Source organism: Penaeus chinensis, chromosome 20 (assembly GCF_019202785.1).
Source record: "Penaeus chinensis breed Huanghai No. 1 chromosome 20, ASM1920278v2, whole genome shotgun sequence".
Classification (NCBI taxonomy): domain Eukaryota; kingdom Metazoa; phylum Arthropoda; class Malacostraca; order Decapoda; family Penaeidae; genus Penaeus; species Penaeus chinensis.
This window is the reverse complement of record NC_061838.1, coordinates 4,154,878-4,176,348: the sequence shown is the minus strand read 5'-3', so window position 1 is coordinate 4,176,348 and position 21,471 is coordinate 4,154,878. Positions and strand designations below refer to the sequence as shown.

The 21,471-nt window shown below is 38.3% G+C and overlaps 1 protein-coding gene across 1 annotated transcript; it reads left to right on the top strand.

The window, feature by feature from the left end:
• Positions 1–2,740: 2,740 nt before the first annotated feature.
• LOC125036049 (protein O-linked-mannose beta-1,2-N-acetylglucosaminyltransferase 1-like) lies at positions 2,741–17,730 on the top strand. Its single transcript, XM_047628415.1, has 11 exons — positions 2,741–2,915; positions 4,838–5,054; positions 5,461–5,588; positions 5,949–6,019; positions 7,262–7,397; positions 9,231–9,355; positions 10,728–10,929; positions 11,217–11,407; positions 11,630–11,810; positions 12,690–12,799; positions 13,107–17,730. The coding sequence occupies exons 1-11, from the start codon at positions 2,811–2,813 to the stop codon at positions 13,204–13,206; spliced, it is 1,566 nt and encodes a 521-aa protein (XP_047484371.1). The 5' UTR covers positions 2,741–2,810; the 3' UTR covers positions 13,207–17,730.
• The last annotated feature ends 3,741 nt before the right edge of the window (positions 17,731–21,471 follow it).

The following is a 21,471-nucleotide window of genomic DNA, read 5'->3' as shown; positions in this document are numbered from 1 at the left end:
AGCACGAGGTCAGGGGAAAAGAGGTCATCCAATAGGCTGGGGAAAAGAGGTCATCCAATAGAAATGAATCATGGAAAAGGGAAACGTTTTGAAGATAAAAGAACGGTTGGCGATGGCGTCTATTGGTCGTATTTAAACGTCCGGATGTCAGTATCAGAAATGTGGTATAGATTTCGAGAAAGAGAGAGAGGGAAAAAAGGCCTAATAGCTTCCTTAAGATAAAAAGTGTCTCTTGCATACATCATCAAATTTTTGGTCCATAGAAAAGAGCGATGTTTAAGGGGCCTTTATGTAGGCCTCTCTCTGTGTTTGTCTTTCTTTTTTCTCTGTCTGTTTGTCTCTGCGTGTCTGTCATTACTATTATTATCATTATCACTATTATTATCATTATCACTATCACTATCACTATCACTATTACTATTACTATTATTATCATTATCACTATTATTATCATTATCACTATCACTATCACTATTACTATTACTATTATTATCATTATCACTATCATTATCACTATTATTATCATTATCACTATCACTATTACTATTACTATTATTATCATTATCACTATCACTATTACTATTACTATTATTATCATTATCACTATTATTATCATTATCACTATCACTATTACTATTACTATTATTATCATTATCACTATTATTATCATTATCACTATTATTATCATTATCACTATCATTATCACTATTATTATCATTATCACTATTATTATCATTATCACTATTATTATCATTATCACTATTATTATCATTATCACTATTATTATCATTATCACTATCACTATTACTATTACTATTATTATCATTATCACTATTATTATCATTATCACTATTATTATCATTATCACTATTATTATCATTATCACTATCACTATTACTATTACTATTATTATCATTATCACTATTATTATCATTATCACTATCATTATCACTATCACTATTACTAATACTTTTACTATTACCTTTACTATAACTATTATTATTATTATAATTATTGTTATTATTATTATTATTATTATAATTATTGTTATTATTATTATTATTATAATTATTGTTATTATTATTATTATAATTATTGTTATTATTATTATTATAATTATTGTTATTATTATTATTATTATTATAATTATTGTTATTATTATTATTATAATTATTGTTATTATTATTATTATAATTATTGTTATTATTATTATTATTATTATTATAATTATTGTTATTATTATTATTATTATTATAATTATTGTTATTATTATTATTATAATTATTGTTATTATTATTATTATAATTATTGTTATTATTATTATTATAATTATTGTTATTATTATTGTTATCATCATTATCACTATCATTATCTTATTATCATTATCACTATTATTATCTTATTATCATTATCACTATCACTATTACTATTACTATTATTATCATTATCACTATCATTATCACTATTATTATCATTATCACTATCACTATTACTATTACTATTATTATCATTATCACTATCATTATCACTATTATTATCATTATCACTATCACTATTACTATTACTATTATTATCATTATCACTATTATTATCATTATCACTATTATTATCATTATCACTATTATTATCATTATCACTATCACTATTACTATTACTATTATTATCATTATCACTATTATTATCATTATCACTATCACTATCACTATCACTATCACTATCACTATCACTATCACTATCACTATCATTATCACTATCACTATTACTATTACTATTATTATCATTATCACTATTATTATCATTATCACTATTATTATCATTATCACTATCACTATTACTATTACTATTATTATCATTATCACTATCACTATCACTATTACTATTACTATTATTATCATTATCACTATCACTATCACTATCATTATCACTATCACTATCACTATTACTATTACTATTATTATCATTATCACTATTATTATCATTATCACTATCACTATTACTATTACTATTATTATCATTATCACTATCACTATCACTATCACTATCACTATCACTATCACTATTACTATTACTATTATTATCATTATCACTATCATTATCACTATCACTATTACTATTACTATTATTATCATTATCACTATTATTATCATTATCACTATCACTATTACTATTACTATTATTATCATTATCACTATCACTATCACTATCACTATCACTATCACTATCACTATCACTATTACTATTACTATTATTATCATTATCACTATCACTATTACTATTACTATTATTATCATTATCACTATTATTATCATTATCACTATTATTATCACTATCACTATCACTATTACTATTACTATTATTATCATTATCACTATTATTATCATTATCACTATCACTATCATTATCACTATCACTATCATTATCACTATCATTATCATTATCACCATCACTATCACTACTACTGTTATTTTTATTATTACTATGATCATCATCATTATTATCATTAGTATTACTATTATTATAATAATCATCATTATTATAATGATAATCATAATTATCGTTAATATTATTATTATAATTATTGTTATTATTATTATTATTATAATTATTGTTATTATTATTATTATAATTATTGTTATTATTATTGTTATTGTTATTGTTATTGTTATTCTTATTCTTATTCTTACTATAATTATTGTCATTCTTCTTACCCCCCCCACCCCCCTCTCCCCTCCCAGATCGTGGAGGACAGCGAGGAGCGCAAGGGCCGCGGCATCCACGTGCTGGTGCTGCACCAGGCCAGCGGCGCCGTCATGGCCCAGCGGGTGTTCGACACGTACTCGCCGCACGAGGACGAGGCCATGACGCTGTTCCTCAACATGGTGTCCCCCGGGAGGATCCTCGTCCTGGCCATCAAGGTGCGTTGGTTGGTGTTTGGTATGTGTTGGCCATGTTGCTTCCAGGCGGTCAGGTTGTCAGGATGTTGGCCATGTTGCTTCCAGGCAGTCAGGTTGTCAGGATGTTGGCCATCAAAGTGGTCGGGGTGTTGGCCATCAAGGTTGTCAGAATGTGGCCACCAAGATTGTTGTCGTTAGGTGCGTGGCATTGTTTGTCTTGGCCATCGCGTCCTGGCCGTTTAGGTTTGTTATTTGATATTTCTGGCGAGTGTTATTTGCAGTGTTCGTTAATAAAGTGTTGAATAGATGTAGATATGTAGGTATTCTGTAGATAGATGTGTGTATTCTTTATTATCATTCTTGTTTTTTTGTGTGTTTTCCCACTTCCCTCTGTTTCCCTTCCTTCCCCCTCCTTATCTCCTTCCCTATTTCCCTTCCTCTCTTTTTCCCTTCCTCTCTTTTTCCCTTCCCTTCCTCCTCCTTCCCTTCCTCCCTCGCTCTCTCTTTCCCTTCCTTCCCTCCTCCATACCTCCCTCCCTTTCTCCCTTCTCCCTTTCTATCTCCCTTTCCCTCCCACCCTTTCGCCCTCTCCCCTTCTCGTTTCTCTCTAGTTTCAATGTTAGGAACACCAGTGATGGACTCATGTCTCGCCGACACTGATGGCTGTGATATCCTAAATCTCGTGTGTGTGTATGTACGTGTGCGTGTGCGTGTGCGTGCGTGTGCGCGTGTGCGTGCGCTTGTGCGTCTGTCTGTCTTTTTTGTGTCTGTGGGTCTTGTGTTTATAAGTGTGTGTAACAGAGAGTGAGTTAGAACTGGGAGGGAAGACCCGTAAGATAATCATATACCATAAAAAAAACATAAAAGAAAAAGGAAAAAAAAAAAAACGGCTCGTTATATACCGGCAGAGAAGAGTCACAACCGTTGCAATATAGTGCCATCTACGCCCGGCCTCCTCCAAAGCCCGGCAATTGAATCTCCCCGTTAGGACTTAACAAAGAGGCATAACAAAGGGCGAGCCGACCGCCGACCCAATACACACATTAAGGGTTACTGATGCCATTAGCTACTGCGGGCAAAAGTCGCTCGGGCAAACGGTTTATGCAGCCGTGCTATGACGGGCGGTTGGGGCGCGCGGGGAGTGTCGCTCTCTCTCCGTCTCTCTTCCGCGCTGTCTCTCTCCCTTTCTCGTTGTGTCTTTCTCTCTTTCTCTGTATTTCTCTTTCTCTCTCTCATTCTGTCTCTCTCTCATTCTCTCTCTCTCTCTCTCATTCTCTCTTTCTCTCATTCTCTCTTTCTCTCTCTCTCTCTCTCTCTCTCATTCTTTCTCTTTCTCTCATTCTCTCTCTCTCTCTCATTCTCTCTCTCTCTCTCATTATCTCTCTCTCTCATTATCTCTCTCTCTCATTCTCTCTCTCTCTCTCTCATTCTCTCTCTCTCTCTCTCTCTCTCTCTCTCTCTCTCTCTCTCTCTCTCTCTCTCTCTCTCTCTCTTTCTCTCTTTCTCTCTCTCTCTTTTTTCTTTCTCTCTTTCACTCTTTCTCTCTCTTTCTCTCTTTCACTCTTTCTCTTTCTCTCGCTTTCTCTTTCTCTCTGCCTCTTTCCCTCCTTTTCCCCTCCTCCCTCCTCCCCCCTTCCCCGCCACCCGAAGGCCTCAACCACGTCAATGATTATTGGCTATATATCTCCTCTTCGTAACGAGGTCAATACCACACTGCTTCGGCGAAATTGCTCTGTTGGGTTGCTAACGAATAGATGCGTGTTCTTTGGATTTTTTTTCTATTCAGTTGTTTATGTATTTCTGTGTTTAGTATTTTGTTTTATTTTAGGAAAGTTGGATTTGTTTTCTTTAGTTTTTGAATCTGTGCTTGTTTTATGTTGTCATTCGGTATTTTATGTGGCGTTGTTTTGACTGCATATCTCTCTCTCTCTCTTTCCTCGCAGGATGAGGGAACGTTCCAGATGAAGAACGGCGGGCGGGACGCGCTGCGACGCCTGGGCAGCACGCACGCCCACGAGCTCGGGTGGCGAGACATGTGGGCGATGGTGGCCGTGAAGGGCGGCCGGGTGTACGGGGAGCAGCTCGCCCACAGCCCCGACTTCAACACGTGGGGATCGGCCGTCATGCTGAGGGCGGAGGTGCCCCTCGTGCCCTTCGAAGGTGAGCAGGGGGAGGGGGAGGAAGGGAGATGGGAGGAGGGGGGGGGGGTGAGAGATGCGAGGAGAAGTAGGAGGGGGAAGGGGAAGATAGGGAGAGGGAGGAGGAATAAGGGATGGAAGGAGAAGCGGGGAGGTAGAGAAAGGGAAGAGGGAGGTGCAGGATAAGGGAAGAGGAAAGTAAGGGACTGAAGGGCGTGAAAGGAGAAGTGAAGAAAAGAAAGCGAGAAGGGCAGGAGGAAGGGGATGGGGGGAGGGCGTGGAAGAATAAGAATAAGAGGACGACGACGGAAAAGGGAAAGGGATATAGAGGAACAGGGTGCATACATCAGATGCCTCGATAGACCGTATCAGAATGCACAAAATGATCCTTTAAGCATTTTTTCTCAGCCTAAGCATGCCTTCCCCAGAGAGCGACTGCGGGTGGCCGGACACGGAGGAGCACCGCCGCCGGAGGGAGTTCTGCAGCCACATCGAGGGCTACGGCTCCGTGTGCTCGTGCAGCGACCCCGCGCCCCTCGCCTTCACCACCGAGCCCGTGAGTACCGTTGTGGGCGTTGGTGGTGCTGCTGTTCTGGTCACTGGTGTCGTTTTTGTTATCATCATGGATGTTATGTTTACTTTTTTGTTATAATCATTGATGCTGTTACTGATTTTGTTATTGTCATCATAGTTATTGTTATTTTTAACACCGGACATACCTATAGTTGTTATAATCATCGTTGATGTTATTGTTTACTGCTATCATCATGATTGTTATTATTATTACCAGGCATACCTATACACAAGTGTGTTTATCTTATTCTAATCCCACCACCGCTACCCAAGCCAGCTGGCCATTAACTCTTGCCCTCAAACCCGCGCCATTCAGGACCTAATGCCACCCCTCTCTCGACAGCTCCTCAACAACCAGGTGCACGATGTCCCCGTCGCGATCATCGCCAGCAACCGTCCACACTATCTGTACAGGTGGGTCATTTGTCCGAGGTTTGTGGGGGGGTTTCATTGCGCGCGTTCTCGAGGCGCGTGTGGCTGTGTCGTGCGTGTGCGAGGACGGTGATGCTGTGCGGTTGGGTGTTGGAGAGAGGGCGGTGGGGGGGAAGGTGGGGGTGGGAGAGTGAGTATCGTGAGGGAGAGGGGGGTAGTGAGAGTGAGAGGATGAGGGTGATAGTAAGTGTGAAAGAAAGAGAAAGCAAAAGGATGAGCGTGCATGCGTGCGTGCATGAATGTGAGCGCGCGCGCGTATGTGTATGTGTTATGTGTATGTGTATGTGTATGTGTATGTGTATGTGTATGTGTATGTGTATGTGTGTGTGTGTGTGTGTGTGTATGTGTGTGTGTGTGTGTGTGTGTGTGTGTGTGTGTGAGTGTGTGAGTGTGTGAGTGTGTGAGTGTGTGTGTGTGTGTGTGTGTGAGAGTGTGTGTGTGTGTGAGTGTGTGAGTGTGTGTGTGTGTGTGTGAGTGTGTGAGTGTGTGAGTGTGTGTGTGTGTGTGTGAGTGTGTGAGTGTGTGAGTGTGTGAGTGTGTGAGTGTGTGTGTGTGTGTGTGTGTGTGTGTGTGTGTGTGTGTGTGTGTGTGTGTGTGTGAGTGTGTGTGTGTGTGTGTGTGTGTGTGTGTGTGTGTGTGTGTGTGTGTGTGAGAGTGTGTGTGAGTGTGTGTGTGTGTGTGTGTGTGTGTGTGAGAGTGTGTGTGAGTGTGTGTGTGTGTGTGTGTGTGTGTGTGTGTGTGTGTGTGAGAGTGTGTGTGTGTGTGTGTGTGTGTGTGTGTGTGTGTGTGTGTGTGTGTGTGTGTGTGTGTGTGTGTGTGTGTGTGTGTGTGTGTGTGTGTGTGTGTGTGTGTGTGTGTGTGTGTGTGTGTGTGTGTGTGTGTGTGTGTGTGTGTGTGTGTGTGTGTGTGTGTGTGTGTGTGTGTGTGTGTGTGTGTGTGTGTGTGTGTGTGTGTGTGTGTGTGTGTGTAGCCAAAGCATTATTAGTCGCAGCGGTAGCTTTCCGTTTGTATCAATACAAATGTATCAGTATTGCAGTCATTTCCACAAACATATAACTGTCCTTTTTAAAGAGTTTTTTGCAATGTTACTGAATTACCGAACGATTTGACCTTGTTCGAAATGCTAGTACATGAAATTATTAGTGAGGGATTTCGTGAGTCCCAGATAGAAAATTATAAAATGTCACTTGTTCATGTTTTCCGTTTTTGTTTCCTTCCCCGCAGATCCCTCCGCTCGTTGTTAGCGGCCCCTGGAGTGAACCCCGACATGATAACCGTTTTTATCGACGGCTATTACGAAGAACCTCTCGCCGTGACCAAGCTTTTCGGCCTGAGGGGAATCCAGCACACGCCGCTCGGGGTATGTCGTGGGCGTGTGTTTGTTTGTCTCGTTTGTTGGTCGGGCTGTTCGATTGCTTGATATTTTTTTTTTAAATGTATTGTTGGTTGGGTGAGTGAGCGGCTGGTGTGTTTGTTTGTTTGTTTGATGGTATGTTGAGGTATTGATTGATTGAATTGATTTGTTTATGTAGATTGATATTTTTCAATTTGTTCAGAATGTATACGTCTGTTTACCCCAATAGGCAAATAAGTGCTGTTTTTAATTCCTTGGATGATTGAGTACAGACTAAGCTTAAGCATGTGCGCTGTATATCATCGGATATCAAGGCGCAACAGAAGTGCGGTTTTAGGCCCTATTTCGCTGAACCCCGGAGGCTAACGACCACGATCGCCGAAATGAGTAGTTAGTAATTACCCACGAGACTCACGGACGGCCAGAACCGGGCGCGAAAAGAAGCGACTTGAAAATAATACGTTTTACCAAGTTCAAGGACAATAGAGCTTCATTAAAGTTCTTGTTCTTTCGGATTATGATACGTTTGTGGTCGCTGAATTAAAGTGGTATTCAAACCTGGCGACAAATGTATTGTTTTAGGTTTTTTTTTTCTTAAGTCAGTATTGTTGGGATAGAGTTAGCATTACCATATAACAACATTTATTATATCTCGGAATATCATAATGTCTATATTATAAAAGTATATTGTTGGCATGGTACAATGACAGGGGTCCTCAGACATTTTTAAACCGTGGCCCACTTCTGGCATTCCAAATGACCTTTAGATGTAGAATAGGAGTTCAATAGATTTTCAATTCGACACGCTTATAAAATGTGTTGGCAATCGACAGTTGTTCGGGAATCATTTAAATGAATTTCATCAACTATACAGTAAGTACTTTCATCCTGAAAAGGCAAATTTAAACAAAACTAATCTGGACTAATTAACAACCGCGCGAAGGCTAATGAAACGGCCGCACCTGTTTCTTATCAGGAAGCCTATCCGGACCTAACAGACATTCGCGGCTCACCCGAGGAGAATAAGATAGAGGACAAGGTACTTTCAGTCGTTACTAGTGTACGGGCGTGATGGTTTATCAGTCACGATGAATAAATTAATCGACTCAGTGACTTTTTTTTTTTTTTTTTTCAAGTCGGAAGGATTTTGGGCGCGAATTGACAATCCTGCGGAGTACCATTTGCGTAGCCACAGTGTAGGTCTTAGAGCATGTGTCTGTAAGCACGATGTTAGGGATGCAGTGTATGAAATTACAGTATTGTACATTTTTTTTTTTTTTACCTTTGTTTACATTTTACTTCTGTTTGTTTTGTTGTTTGAGTGTGTGTGGCACGGGTTCTTCATGAAATTCTTCAAATCGACAGGACCCTCTGATTAGATAAATTGGTAGACTTAAAGCTTGAAAATCAGACTTAAAACGTATATTCTTTATAGGAAATGAGCACCATTACACCAAACTGACTTTATTCTTAAAATCCAAGTGCCATTACATTTCACTGACTGATTTTCGAACTTATTCTCCATAGAACAATCACCATTATATTTGACCTACTTAAAATTCATCTTTAAACTTGAGTACCATTATATTTCACTGACCGGGAAAAATAAACCACCGTTGAATTTCAGTGGCTAAAATAAATCATACATACATACACACATGCATACATACACATACATGCAAACACATAAATACATACACACATGCGTAATACACACATGCATAATACACACATGCATAATTCATACATGCATAATACATACATACATCCCTCTTTAACCGCAATCGCCAATACACTTAACTGACCTCGTGAATCTGCTCCCCCCCCCCCCCTCCCCAGGTAAGGAACGCACGCATCACCCAGCACTACAAGGCCTCCCTCACCGCCACCTTCAACATCTTCCCGGCGGCTCGCTATGCCATCATCCTTGAAGAAGACCTCGACGTTTCTCCGGACTTCTTCAGGTAAGGGTTGGAGAGGTCCTGGGGAAGAGGGCGAGGGAAAATCTTGGGTGGAAATGTTGGCGGAATCTTGGGTGGAGGAAGGTGTTGGCGAATCTTGGGTGGAAATGTTGGCGGAATCTTGGGTGGAAGTGTTGGCGAATCTTGGGTGGGAATGTTGGCGAATCTTGGGTGGAAATGTTGGCGGAATCTTGGGTGGAGGAAGGTGTTGGCGAATCTTGGGTGGAAATGTTGGCGGAATCTTGGGTGGAAGTGTTGGCGAATCTTGGGTGGGAATGTTGGCGAATCTTGGGTGGAAATGTTGGCGGAATCTTGGGTGGAGGAAGGTGTTGGCGAATCTTGGGTGGAGGAAGGTGTTGGCGAATCTTGGGTGGAAATGTTGGCGGAATCTTGGGTGGAGGAAGGTGTTGGCGAATCTTGGGTGGAGGAAGGTGTTGGCGAATCTTGGGTGGAGGAAGGTGTTGGCGAATCTTGGGTGGAAATGTTGGCGGAATCTTGGGTGGAAGTGTTGGCGAATCTTGGGTGGGAATGTTGGCGAATCTTGGGTGGAAATGTTGGCGGAATCTTGGGTGGAGGAAGGTGTTGGCGAATCTTGGGTGGAAATGTTGGCGGAATCTTGGGTGGAAGTGTTGGCGAATCTTGGGTGGGAATGTTGGCGAATCTTGGGTGGAAATGTTGGCGGAATCTTGGGTGGAGGAAGGTGTTGGCGAATCTTGGGTGGAGGAAGGTGTTGGCGAATCTTGGGTGGAAATGTTGGCGGAATCTTGGGTGGAGGAAGGTGTTGGCGAATCTTGGGTGGAAATGTTGGCGGAATCTTGGGTGGAGGAAGGTGTTGGCGAATCTTGGGTGGAAATGTTGGCGGAATCTTGGGTGGAGGAAGGTGTTGGCGAATCTTGGGTGGAAATGTTGGCGGAATCTTGGGTGGAGGTGTTGGCGGAATTTTGGGTGGAAGTGTTTGCGAAGTCCTGTTAAAAAGAAGGAAAGAAAAGGTTCTCCAAATGGCACAGAATAGGATTTGCTTTGGCGGGTAATTCGGCAGTAGTTATAGGAGAGTTTATGTGGTTTTCTTTTTCTTTTAGTTTGTTTGTTTCATAACGTTAGAATATAGGAAGAGTCGATGTCTTAGAGTCGGCGGATTTTGTAAATTCTGTTTTTTTGGAGAGTTTTATTTGATATTTGCTTATATATTATTACTTTCTCTGTCTGCAGTCAGACCTGAAGACCTTTTTTAGGATTATTATTTTTATGAGAATTTATTGATTACTATTTATTCACTCCCTTTGTGATAAGTTACTTCACTGAAACCCTAAGACTTTTTTAATTATTATTTTTATGAGAGTTAATCGATTTTTTTTCTCTCTCTTTCTGATAATAGTTACTTCAGTCAAACCCTAAGACTTTTAGAAGAGGACCCCACAGTGTACTGCGTCAGCGCCTGGAATGACCAAGGCTACGAACACACCAGCAGTGACCCGGCGCTCCTGTACCGGGTGGAGACCATGCCCGGCCTCGGCTGGATTCTCAAGAGGTCGCTCTACAAGGACGAGCTGGAGTCGAAGTGGCCGACGCCGGAGAAGGTGAGTTGTTTGGCTGGCTGGTTGGGGCGCCTCTTGTGATGGAGGATTTAAGTTGTGGTTAAAAGATATGAATGGGTGTTTTCCTCATTTCATTGTTGGCTGTTTACAAATCATATATAAAGGTCTGTCTGTGTTTTCAAATTGAAGTGGATAGTATGGGTGTAGAGAAATAAATCCCTCTCGGGGGGATAAAGCAGATCGCTAGATAAACAGACGCGCAAACGTAAACCAATAAATGCTTCTTCCAACGTCGAAGAAAATACTCACACACAATCCACTCGTTTCAGATGTGGGACTGGGACATGTGGATGCGACTGGGCGAGGTCCGACGAGGCCGCGAGTGCATCGTGCCGGACGTGTCTCGGACCTACCACTTCGGTTCCTCGGGCCTCAACATGAACTCGTACTTCCAAGACACTTATTTCAAGAAACACTCGTTCAACACTCTGCCCTACGTCGAATTGCGGGATCTCGACACGTGGGTACTTGGGTTGTTTATGTGTTTGTTTCTCCTTTTTTTTTATGTAGTGTTTGTCTCTGTATGTAGTATCATTGATTTCAATTGGTATGATTCTTGCATTTAATGCCATTCTGAGATTAGAATAAGTAGGTTTTACATATAAACCAACGGCATTAGCTTTACCAAAGTTCTCAGTCCTTACTAAGAGTTTTTTTTATTTTTTATTCCGTAACCCCACAGCTTGAAGAAGGATGCTTACGAAGAATTGATCACAGGGATGTTGCGTAGGGGAACAGTCCTAGATCATTCCCGAAGTCCTTGCGAGGATACCTTCATTCCAGACACCACAGGCCACACCTACCTGCTGTTCATCCACATGGAGCACCACAAAGATTATTCCACTTGGTTGCAGGTCGCCAAGGTGAGTCTCGCTGGATGAGTAACGGTTTGTGTTCTTGTCTTTGTTTTTTCTTGGTCTTCTTGCTTTTCGTTGTCGTTTTGTTGTCTTCTTAATCTTCTTCTTCTTCTTCTTCTTCTTTCTTCTTCTTCTTCTTCTTCTTCTTCTTCTTCTTCTTCTTCTTCTTCTTCTTCTTCTTCTTCTTCTTCTTCTTCTTCTTCTTCTTCTTCTTCTTCTTCTTCTTCTTCTTCTTCTTCTTCTTCTTCTTCTTCTTCTTCTTCTTCTTCTTCTTCTTCTTCTTCTTCTTCTTCTTCTTCTTCTTCTTCTTCTTCTTCTTCTTCTTCTTCTTCTTCTTCGTCTTCTTCTTCTTCTTCTTCTTCTTCTTCTTCTTCTTCTTCTTCTTCTTCTTCTTCTTCTTCTTCTTCTTCTTCTTCTTCTTCTTCTTCTTCTTCTTCTTCTTCTTCTTCTTCTTCTTCTTCTTCTTCTTCTTCTTCTTCTTCTTCTTCTTCTTCTTCTTCTTCTTCTTCTTCTTCTTCTTCTTCTTCTTCTTCTTCTTCTTCTTCTTCTTCTTCTTCTTCTTCTTCTTCTTCTTCTTCACCATCACCACTTTCTATTCATGGTCATTATCAGTATCACTCATCTGGGTTTTTTTTCTTTCCTTTTGGTGGCGGGAAATTTGTTTTGCCTCATAGCCATGTTTTTTCTCTCTCTTCATTCAGTGAGAGAGATTTACAAGGTCAACAACACAGAGTCCCTTTAAATCCTATTTATAACTTGGAAGTATTTTCCCACAAAAATATCCTATTCGCCCAGTGCAGACCAACTAAAGTCCATGTCTTTTACTACACAAAATAAGCTCTGTGAAGGGAACATACCTGGTCTTCATAACTGCTTTACTTTCAGTGTCTTCGAATTTGGGACCTTGACAGCAGGGGATATCACCATGGCATGTGGAGGCTTAATATGAAATCCAATCCCCTGTTGATTATTGGCGTGCCTTTCTCCCAGTATTCGTAAGTTATGGCAGCTGTTTTCTGTTAAATTAAAAGCTTGGTGTTCAAGATTTATCCTTTTTTTTACATTTACTGATTATTTTTTAATGTTTCTTTATATGTGGTTTTTATTTCATGTTTAAGTGGGATGTAATGTATCTATATTATGTTTTTTGTACACAAGCTTTTTTGGTAACTGAGAGATTGATTAATCATAATAGAAATTACAGAAGTTGGTGCATGATACTTTTACCAGCTATTGGTATTTAAGATGGTGTTGTTCTTATTGCTTTAATCATTTACTTTATATATTTTATTTTTCCATCAGAAAATTCAAGCCCCCTGATTTGAAACCTCTGCGCATGGAAGCAAAGGACAAGGGAAAGGATCAGGGGAAGCCAAAGGAGAAAAACGTCAGCCAAAGATAACAATTTGCCTTGGTGGTTCTGGAACCAAAATATGCTGTGATGTACGATTTGGTCGTGATGTGGCGTGAGAGAGAGAGGGACTCTAGTGATTCTGTGAATCTGAGGAACATGAAGAGGAATGGATAAGCAAACCTAGCATGGACAGATGTACTTTGATGAAGGATGCTAAGCTCCGCCAAATGTGATGACTAGACTAATCATCGACACTGTGTGAGATATTTGTAGATACATTTATGCCATATGTGAAATGGCGTCGAACTGCAAGTGACATTGAACTTCTGTGTAATGAAGCAGCTGGCTGTGCACACATTAATGCTCTAGACATAGTTATTAGTGACTGCCTTATTAATGCCCCAATAAGACATCATCACCCAATATATACAGAGCCTCAGACTTGGAAAAAGTGTGAAACTTCAGCCACTTTTTTGAAAGTTGGTTGTGGACCCTTTTTCTGTTCTTTAATAGCAGTGACTTAACAGTTCATTTTTCATATATTCAGAAATATTTTGAAAATGGCATTTAGCTTATAAAAGTTTCCTTTTTTATTTCGACAAGTATTAGAGGTATCATAAAAATCCATTACCATGTGGAGCCTTAAAATCTGTATTTTGTTTCATAAAATTCAAGTCTTATGATACCTTATTTCAAGTTGTTAAGGTCTTCCAGAAGTTGGAATATGTGTTAAATATTTCATGTAAATCTACACATTGCAGTGAATCAGGTTTAAGAACGTGTTTGTTGTGCAAACCAAAGTTGTATATGATGTTCTATACCTTGTTAAAGTGCATCTTATGTAATCTCCATATCCACTGTTAAAAAGAATACATTATAAAAAAGACTTACAAAAAATATGTATGTAGGAGAGACTAATGAATGTTTCTATATTCTTATCTGTCTTTGACCTGCTTTGAAGCTGGAGAACATACCTGTATGTACTGTGTAAAGCAGTATCTAGCTCATTCCTTCATGTAGAGGGAGGACCAAATGTTGAATGTCTGTGTAGAAATTTTTCTTTCAAGATATAGTGAATGAGCTTAGTAAATAGCTGTGTATAGTGCTGCAACTTCTGTATAAAAAAAAAAAATACGACCACAACATAGTATTAATATATAGATTGGTTTATGTATTTTCTTGTATATTTCCTCCTCTTAGAGGAATAGATGTAGATAACTAGTGAATTATTTTCTTTATTTTCCAATATGATTGTGAATAGGTGCATCTCAGCATATACAATTAGTTGCTTTGGATGTAAAATCACATGTATTAATTCTGTAGTGTTTGAGTGTTGTGGTTGCATGGTGCTGTTGTAGGTGAGGGACTGAGGGTGCTGAACCAGTTTGAAAGTGATGGGAGTGTGGGTGTGATGGTCTTTGATTTGCTTTTGTGTCTGGACTTTGGTATGAGTTCACGTTGGTTTAGTTCTGGCACGTGAGGTAGATCTTTTTGTCAAACTGTCCTGGTAACCAAACTGGATGCATTTGGCATGTATATAGAAATGATTTGATAATGTGTATATATATATGTTATGTATTATATACATTATATATATAATATACATATATGTAATATATAGTTATAATTATACATATGTATATGTATATGTATGCATACGTGTATGTATTTATATATTACTAGTTCAAGAAATAACATTGAAGTGTTGCTTGTAGTGTATTGTGAAGCAGATTACTGTAATGCTACAGGATCAAGTTTGTACATTTTCCTTCCTTTTATATATTTGTTTATTTTTTAAAAAATGAAGAAAACTTTCTTATTTAAAAAAGAAACTGTTTTCTTCATGTTGCTGGTTATTGAGTAGTACATTGCTTTATGAACATGCATATATAAAGAATGCTCAAGGTTACTCCACAACTGAAAGACAACAGTAACATTACATCATAAATAGTATGGATATGGTTGTGAAAGAAAATAATTGGTGTATCTTTAGATACAGGATGTGAAGCTTGTTATTTTTAACTTGATTGTGCAAAATTACGTATAATAATGTTTAATCAAAGATCCAGGCACTGCATCTTACAAGATAAACTTCCATCAACAGAGAAAACTTCACTTTCAGTAATGTTATTTTTAAAATATATATATTTTCACAAATCTTTTATTCTTACAGTATTCCGAAATGCTGTTGTTGTGGTAAAGGACAAGAGTTTCAGCAGGAAGGCATATGAATATTACAAAATGTAATGAAAGCGATATTAGATCAAGCTGTAAAGTCAATCAACTCTTACCACAGTTTCCCTTGCAGTTACATCCTGATTGTTTTTGTAGCCTTAGATGGAATACATGATTCTAAAACGTTTTATGGTGCTCATTTAATCTGGTGAATAGATAAGGAAAACTAGTCTGGTGGAAATTTTAATTACATGATTCCCATTCCATCTATTCTAAAGGCTGCAGTGTTTGGAATCGTAAAGCGATTCACTACTCATAATATTCCCATGCTGGAAAATCATATGTTTTAAGTATGATTTTCTGAGAATGACACCATAATGATCTGGTCATTGTTTTTATAATTTTTAAAAAATGTCTTATGTTTTTGTGTGAAAGGTTCACATACATACTTTAATGCTGCATATTAGATATGCAATGAGAGGTTGATGTTGTGCCTATATCTGCTATCTAGGTTAAATAACACATGAGATACTGTATACATATATTAACCAAGGTATTCATATTCTGTGTGAGAGAACTGGATTTATAATGTTGTTTTTTAAGGCAAGATCGCAATTATGTGCTGTGCTTGCCTCTGTCAAAATATTCCCTCTTCTCTTTCTGTTTCTTGCCTCACTTAATCCTTCTTTCAACTCTTTTCAGTGGTATTTGTCTGAATTTTTTTTTTTTTGTAACCCTCATGCAGTACTGTTGCATTACATCAGTTGTTCATACTTTCATGTGTTTTCATGTGAATGTTTCAGGAATGTGAGTCTAATTATCCAATTCATTAGAAAAATGAAATGTATGTCCATTATTGTGGTTATGTGTGTTCAGTGTACATAGCTTTTCTGTGGATAAATTTGCCTCTGCAATTGTTGTAATGCAAGCTGATGGATGATAACAGGCTTTACATGTTACTCTTGATTATGACACTTGCATCTTCCAGGCCATTTGCAAGTAGTCAAGGCAGTGATACTTCTAGAGCCATTAGGGATTTGATAGTTTTGATTTAAGTTACAATTAATGAAATATATTTTGAGTATAATAAAATACAGCCATCATTCCAAGTAAGGATATTTTCAGTAGTTTTCTATGAAGTGGGAAGCTGCCAAATGCATATTTACATTACTTTTTAAGTGTGTCCAGTATAAAATCAGTGTGGTTGCTGTCATAAAAATAAGTAATTATTTCTGTAAAGTGTGTGTTTTACTACAAGGACTGAATACAATAGATCAGTGACTAAAGTCACATATTCCTTCAATATTTGTGTACTATATATTGTATGTTTCTTCATAGTTGACTGTACAAATGGTGTTAAGGTCATGCATTATTTATATATTTGATCTTGCATGATTTATAATGGTTGCAGTGATTCCAATTCAAGTTTAGTGTGATGTACTTGTAAATCCATACATTTGAATTTAGGTACATCTTTACATTGTGATTAATTGATATTTCACAAAAGGTTTTCATAAGAATTACAATTTTCTGTAGTATATTTTACAAATTTAAATATCTTTTAGAACATATTGGAAACAAAACAGCATTTAACATGAAGAAGTTCATTTCTTTATCAAAATACAGTCCACACATTCTTTAAAATAATATAAGATGTTTCCACATGATTGAACAATGCCTTCATCAGACAAATTTTGTATGCCTGTAACTTGCCCTCATGAACAAGTCTATGAGTGGCCAAACATGACTTGCAATATCCAGCATTACCATAGGTGGATAAGTGCAGTAGAGCCACTGTCTGGTGATTTTGGTCTACTTAAAGGCACGGCTATTCTACTGGTTTGCTTTCCAAAGGTGTCTGATGGGCATTGCTAATCTTACCCTCTGGGTTTGCCAACCGTGTGGATATGTCCTTATACCAAACAACAGTATTCAACTTTATTAAATCCAGCTTGGTTTGAATCCTTTTTTTAAATGCAATTATTTCTAAAATTTACATGCATTTATCAAGGTGTTACTTGAAACCGTGTCATAATATGAGGGAAAAGGAAATAAAAGTAACCCAAATGGCTGTATTTATTTATTTTATTTTGTATATTTTTTTTTTTAATCAGCAGAAAATGTCAGTAACCCTCACATCTTGCACCTAATTTTCAAATATACCGCCCAGGTAGACTAGGTTGACTGAAAGTGATATTTATCCCTTATCTTCACAAGATTTTGAGCTTCCAAGAGAAAAGGTTTAGTGTTGTGGCAAATCCAGAAATGCTTTTGATGAACAGACAAGTTTTTTATTTTTATTTTTTCTTGTGTGCTAATGGTTTTCTTTAAAATCATATTCAAGCAGAGAAAGAATGTACAACTTGTCAGATATATATGAATAAATATTCTTTTGTATGTCTGAATTTATTTCATTCCTGTCTTAAAAGAAAATATATTTTTTTACTATCAGGAAGAATAGTAGAAAAAGTTGATGCCAGCCTGAACAATGATTTTGAAGTCTTCATTAATGCACTGTCAAATTGTACTTTTTTATATGACCTATAATAAATATGATTAAATCTAGTAAATTACATACTGTAATATAATGTAAGACAATATTGATTATAATTATTGCTTATATGGTACTGTAACAATAATCCATTTATTAGCTACTTAATTGGCCCACTCACATTGGATAATGTCAAATTGCATCATGGTGATCCAAGCCTGAATGCTGAGTGACAAGAATCTATGCCATGTGCTGCTGTGTCTGCATACTTCAGTTATGCATACTAGTTTACTTGCTTGATCTTGACTATGGTCAACGGGGAAATGCAGGCCCCCAAAAGTAGACTTCAATCCTACCTTTTAGCCTCATTTCCTTAAAAAAACATTCTATATCCAAAACCACACACACAGGTGTATTTTTTTTCCCCTGCATTTCTAAATTCTTAACTCGAGTGGCTGATTTAGCCTGAAGCCAATGACATGACATGAGCAAATCCTGAACTGAATGGGGTAATAGAACATCAGTTACATGATTCTAACTGAACTGACTCATGCCATTGGCACTGGGTAATTGCACAGTTCACTGTAGCAACACAAGCCACAACCTGCAGCTTTGCATACTTCCCATGTTGGGTCACATCAGGTCCAACAGCCTCGTTCTCACTCTCTTCCCAGCAGGTGCTTCTCGCAACTCACTGCTGAGACCTGACTGGTTGACATAGACACGACTCTGGTTGGACTGAAGGCTCCCCTCGTTCCAGGTTGACTGATACAGCTCCCTATTACTTAAGCTTCAAGATCCAGATCAGCAACTAACTATCCTCCAGCTGCACCCCAGCATGCAGCAGCAACACAGGACTGCCTAGTTCTTTTGTTGACTGGGGAGCCTCTTTGGCTTCCCCATACAACTCCACTGCACTAACAGCCATAACAGTAGGAACTCACACCCACTACAATCACTCCCCAAAGATATAAGACACCAGACAAGTGGTAGATGAATACCCATCTACTACACCACTTTAGACTTGTGAAATTTGATTATACATAAATGGCTGGAAAATCACCAAGAAACTGTTAATAGGCCTGCCTGGCTTCACCTGATAACCTCATTCCATGAATTTTCTTATTATTTTTTAAAGCAATTAACATCATTACTATTATTATTGTTGACATTTGGATTATTATATTATCAATACTAATAGCAACAAGAAATAAAAATTAAAAATCCAAAAATCAGGGAAAATGTTAAACAGGTGAGACCAGGAAGGACTAGGCACAGAGTCCTTGGTGACTAAACTCTTGTGGAGTGTATGCAAACTTAATGAACAAAAATCACAGAGCACATGACTCACAACTGAACCACTTTGCCTGAGAGATTTTAGAAGCAAGGGAAACACCACTCTTAGCTACAACATATACTTTACTCCTCAGTGACCACAGGTGAAACAAATAAACTACTGTTTAACGTGCACAACATATAGCAGGCTTGACCACATGACATAACTGGATGTCTCTAGTGTGAGGGTTGGTCAAATACATGATGATAGGACATTATCCTAGACTGAAGTGGTTAGGGAAGGCAAATGGGGGGGGGGGGGGGGATTATATGAGACAAAACCAATCTCTGAGGAAACGTTACTTTTAATAGTTACTTTGTTTCTCATTCTACAAAAAAAAAAAGTGAGTGAGTGAGTGAGTGAGTGTGTGTGAGTGAGCGTCCCGAACAGATATATCTTTTTTACATCATTGAACAAATTAAAAAAAAAAAAACTTTCCTTTTGGAGTTGCTAAAATGATGAGCAACATAAGAAATTTAATATATGGTTATTTTTAAGGTCAATTTTCACACAAAATTATCTAATATCCTTTATCTGCTAACCTTCAGCCCCTTGCTCATTGTTGTCGTGGGGGGCTTAGGAAACGGGGACTAGGGCCAAATAACTTGGTCCTCAGCCCTCACCCCAACTAATTTTGCATGGTCTTTTCTTCTCCTTTCCTTTTCCTTGTCCCTTTCTTTATTCACTTATTCTGTCCATTTATCCTAATTATAAAACTCATTTTTGTAGTTTTCGCCACAGTAGTTTATCATAATGCTCCGTACTCCCTTAACTTCTTCCCCTTCTAACAACCTATACCTTATACTGTATCCCATCAGCTTCCCCTCTCTACCTTACTATCCTCTAGTATTGTTCAACCTATCACTTTACTCTAATCATTAACTCATTCCTAACCCTTTTCGCTACTCTAATTTACCATAGCGCCAAAAAAAAAAAGTTTAGTAATGGTTAACCCAATGCTGCCGGGGAAAATTAAATAAAAATAAGGAAAATTCTGTGCCTATTTTCTATATTTTTTGTGAAATATCTGCCCATAGATGGCTCTGCTAGTGCTTAGCCACAAAGGAGTCAATTAGTAGACCTTGTGACCTTACCTGATTTAAAATGGCGGGAAAAACATAATTTTAACTAGTGCTATGAATATCGATGGTGTTATTTTTATTATAAACATTATAATTATTATAATGTTTTTTAACATTAGTAACAGCAAAATAAGATAAGATAACGTAAAATATTTCATAAATCAAAGAAAAGGGTGAATGGGCGAGACAGGCAGTACTCGTAACTGGCTCATTGGTGACTTAGTACAAGTGTAGCCATCTATGTATAAAAACAATCAAACAAGTACTCACAGTGGGCATAGCACGTACGTACACGTCGTACCCGTCGGCAAGGGGTTAATGGTTAAAACCCATTAAAATACTATATGACATCAGATGTCATATAGCTCTATGGTAAAGACATCAAATGTATAGCACTACAGTAAAGTATTGTGACAAAAAAGGTAAAAATTATAATAATTAAAACTAATATGTTAGATGTAAAAGGTCACAATGCACCATCGGATAGAATCGTAGTGAAAAGGGTAAAGCGGGCAGCAAACGGGGTTAGGTTGGGATTGGTAGAAGGGGCAATTAGAGAAGAGGAGTGTTCTTATGGCCATGTTTAAGAAGTTTTGGATGTGCTGACAAGTTTCTGGAAGGGTTGGGTGGGGAGATCTGAAAAACAAAGGTTTTCTTTTGAGGAGGAGAATAGGAGACAGAGGGGTAGGCAACAGGGAAGTGGTAGAGATTGGAGTATCTGGATTTAGAATAGCAAAAGAATTTGACTGGGAGAGAGAGGTTCAAGGTGGGACGGTATGGGGTTGGGGGAAAAGATATTGAGGGAGATGCACAAACATAATGGGGCATTGGAGTAGGCAGTGAGAGAAAAACCTTGTCAGCATACTTCCTGTCTGGCCTAGCACAGAGTAAGGCCAGGGTAAATAATGCATGAGCTTGGGACTGTAACGGTGACAACATGTGAACAATCGCAACAACTGCCAAAAGGAAACTTTGCCTACCTGTTTTTGGAGACATTTGTGAAAGAGAAGGGTATTGGCATAGTAAGGGACTGTAGGGGGAATCACAGTAAAATCACTCCCATTCAGCTAGGCTAAAAAGAGTATTCAAAATATCTGTAGCAGTGGAAGTAGTAGAGGGACGACGATGGGAGGAAGAGGGAGTGGTGTGGAATGAGGTAGCACTGCAGGGGAAGAAGACGATGAGGTTGATGAGTAGTAATAAGGGAGGAAGGGGCAGAAAATGAAGAC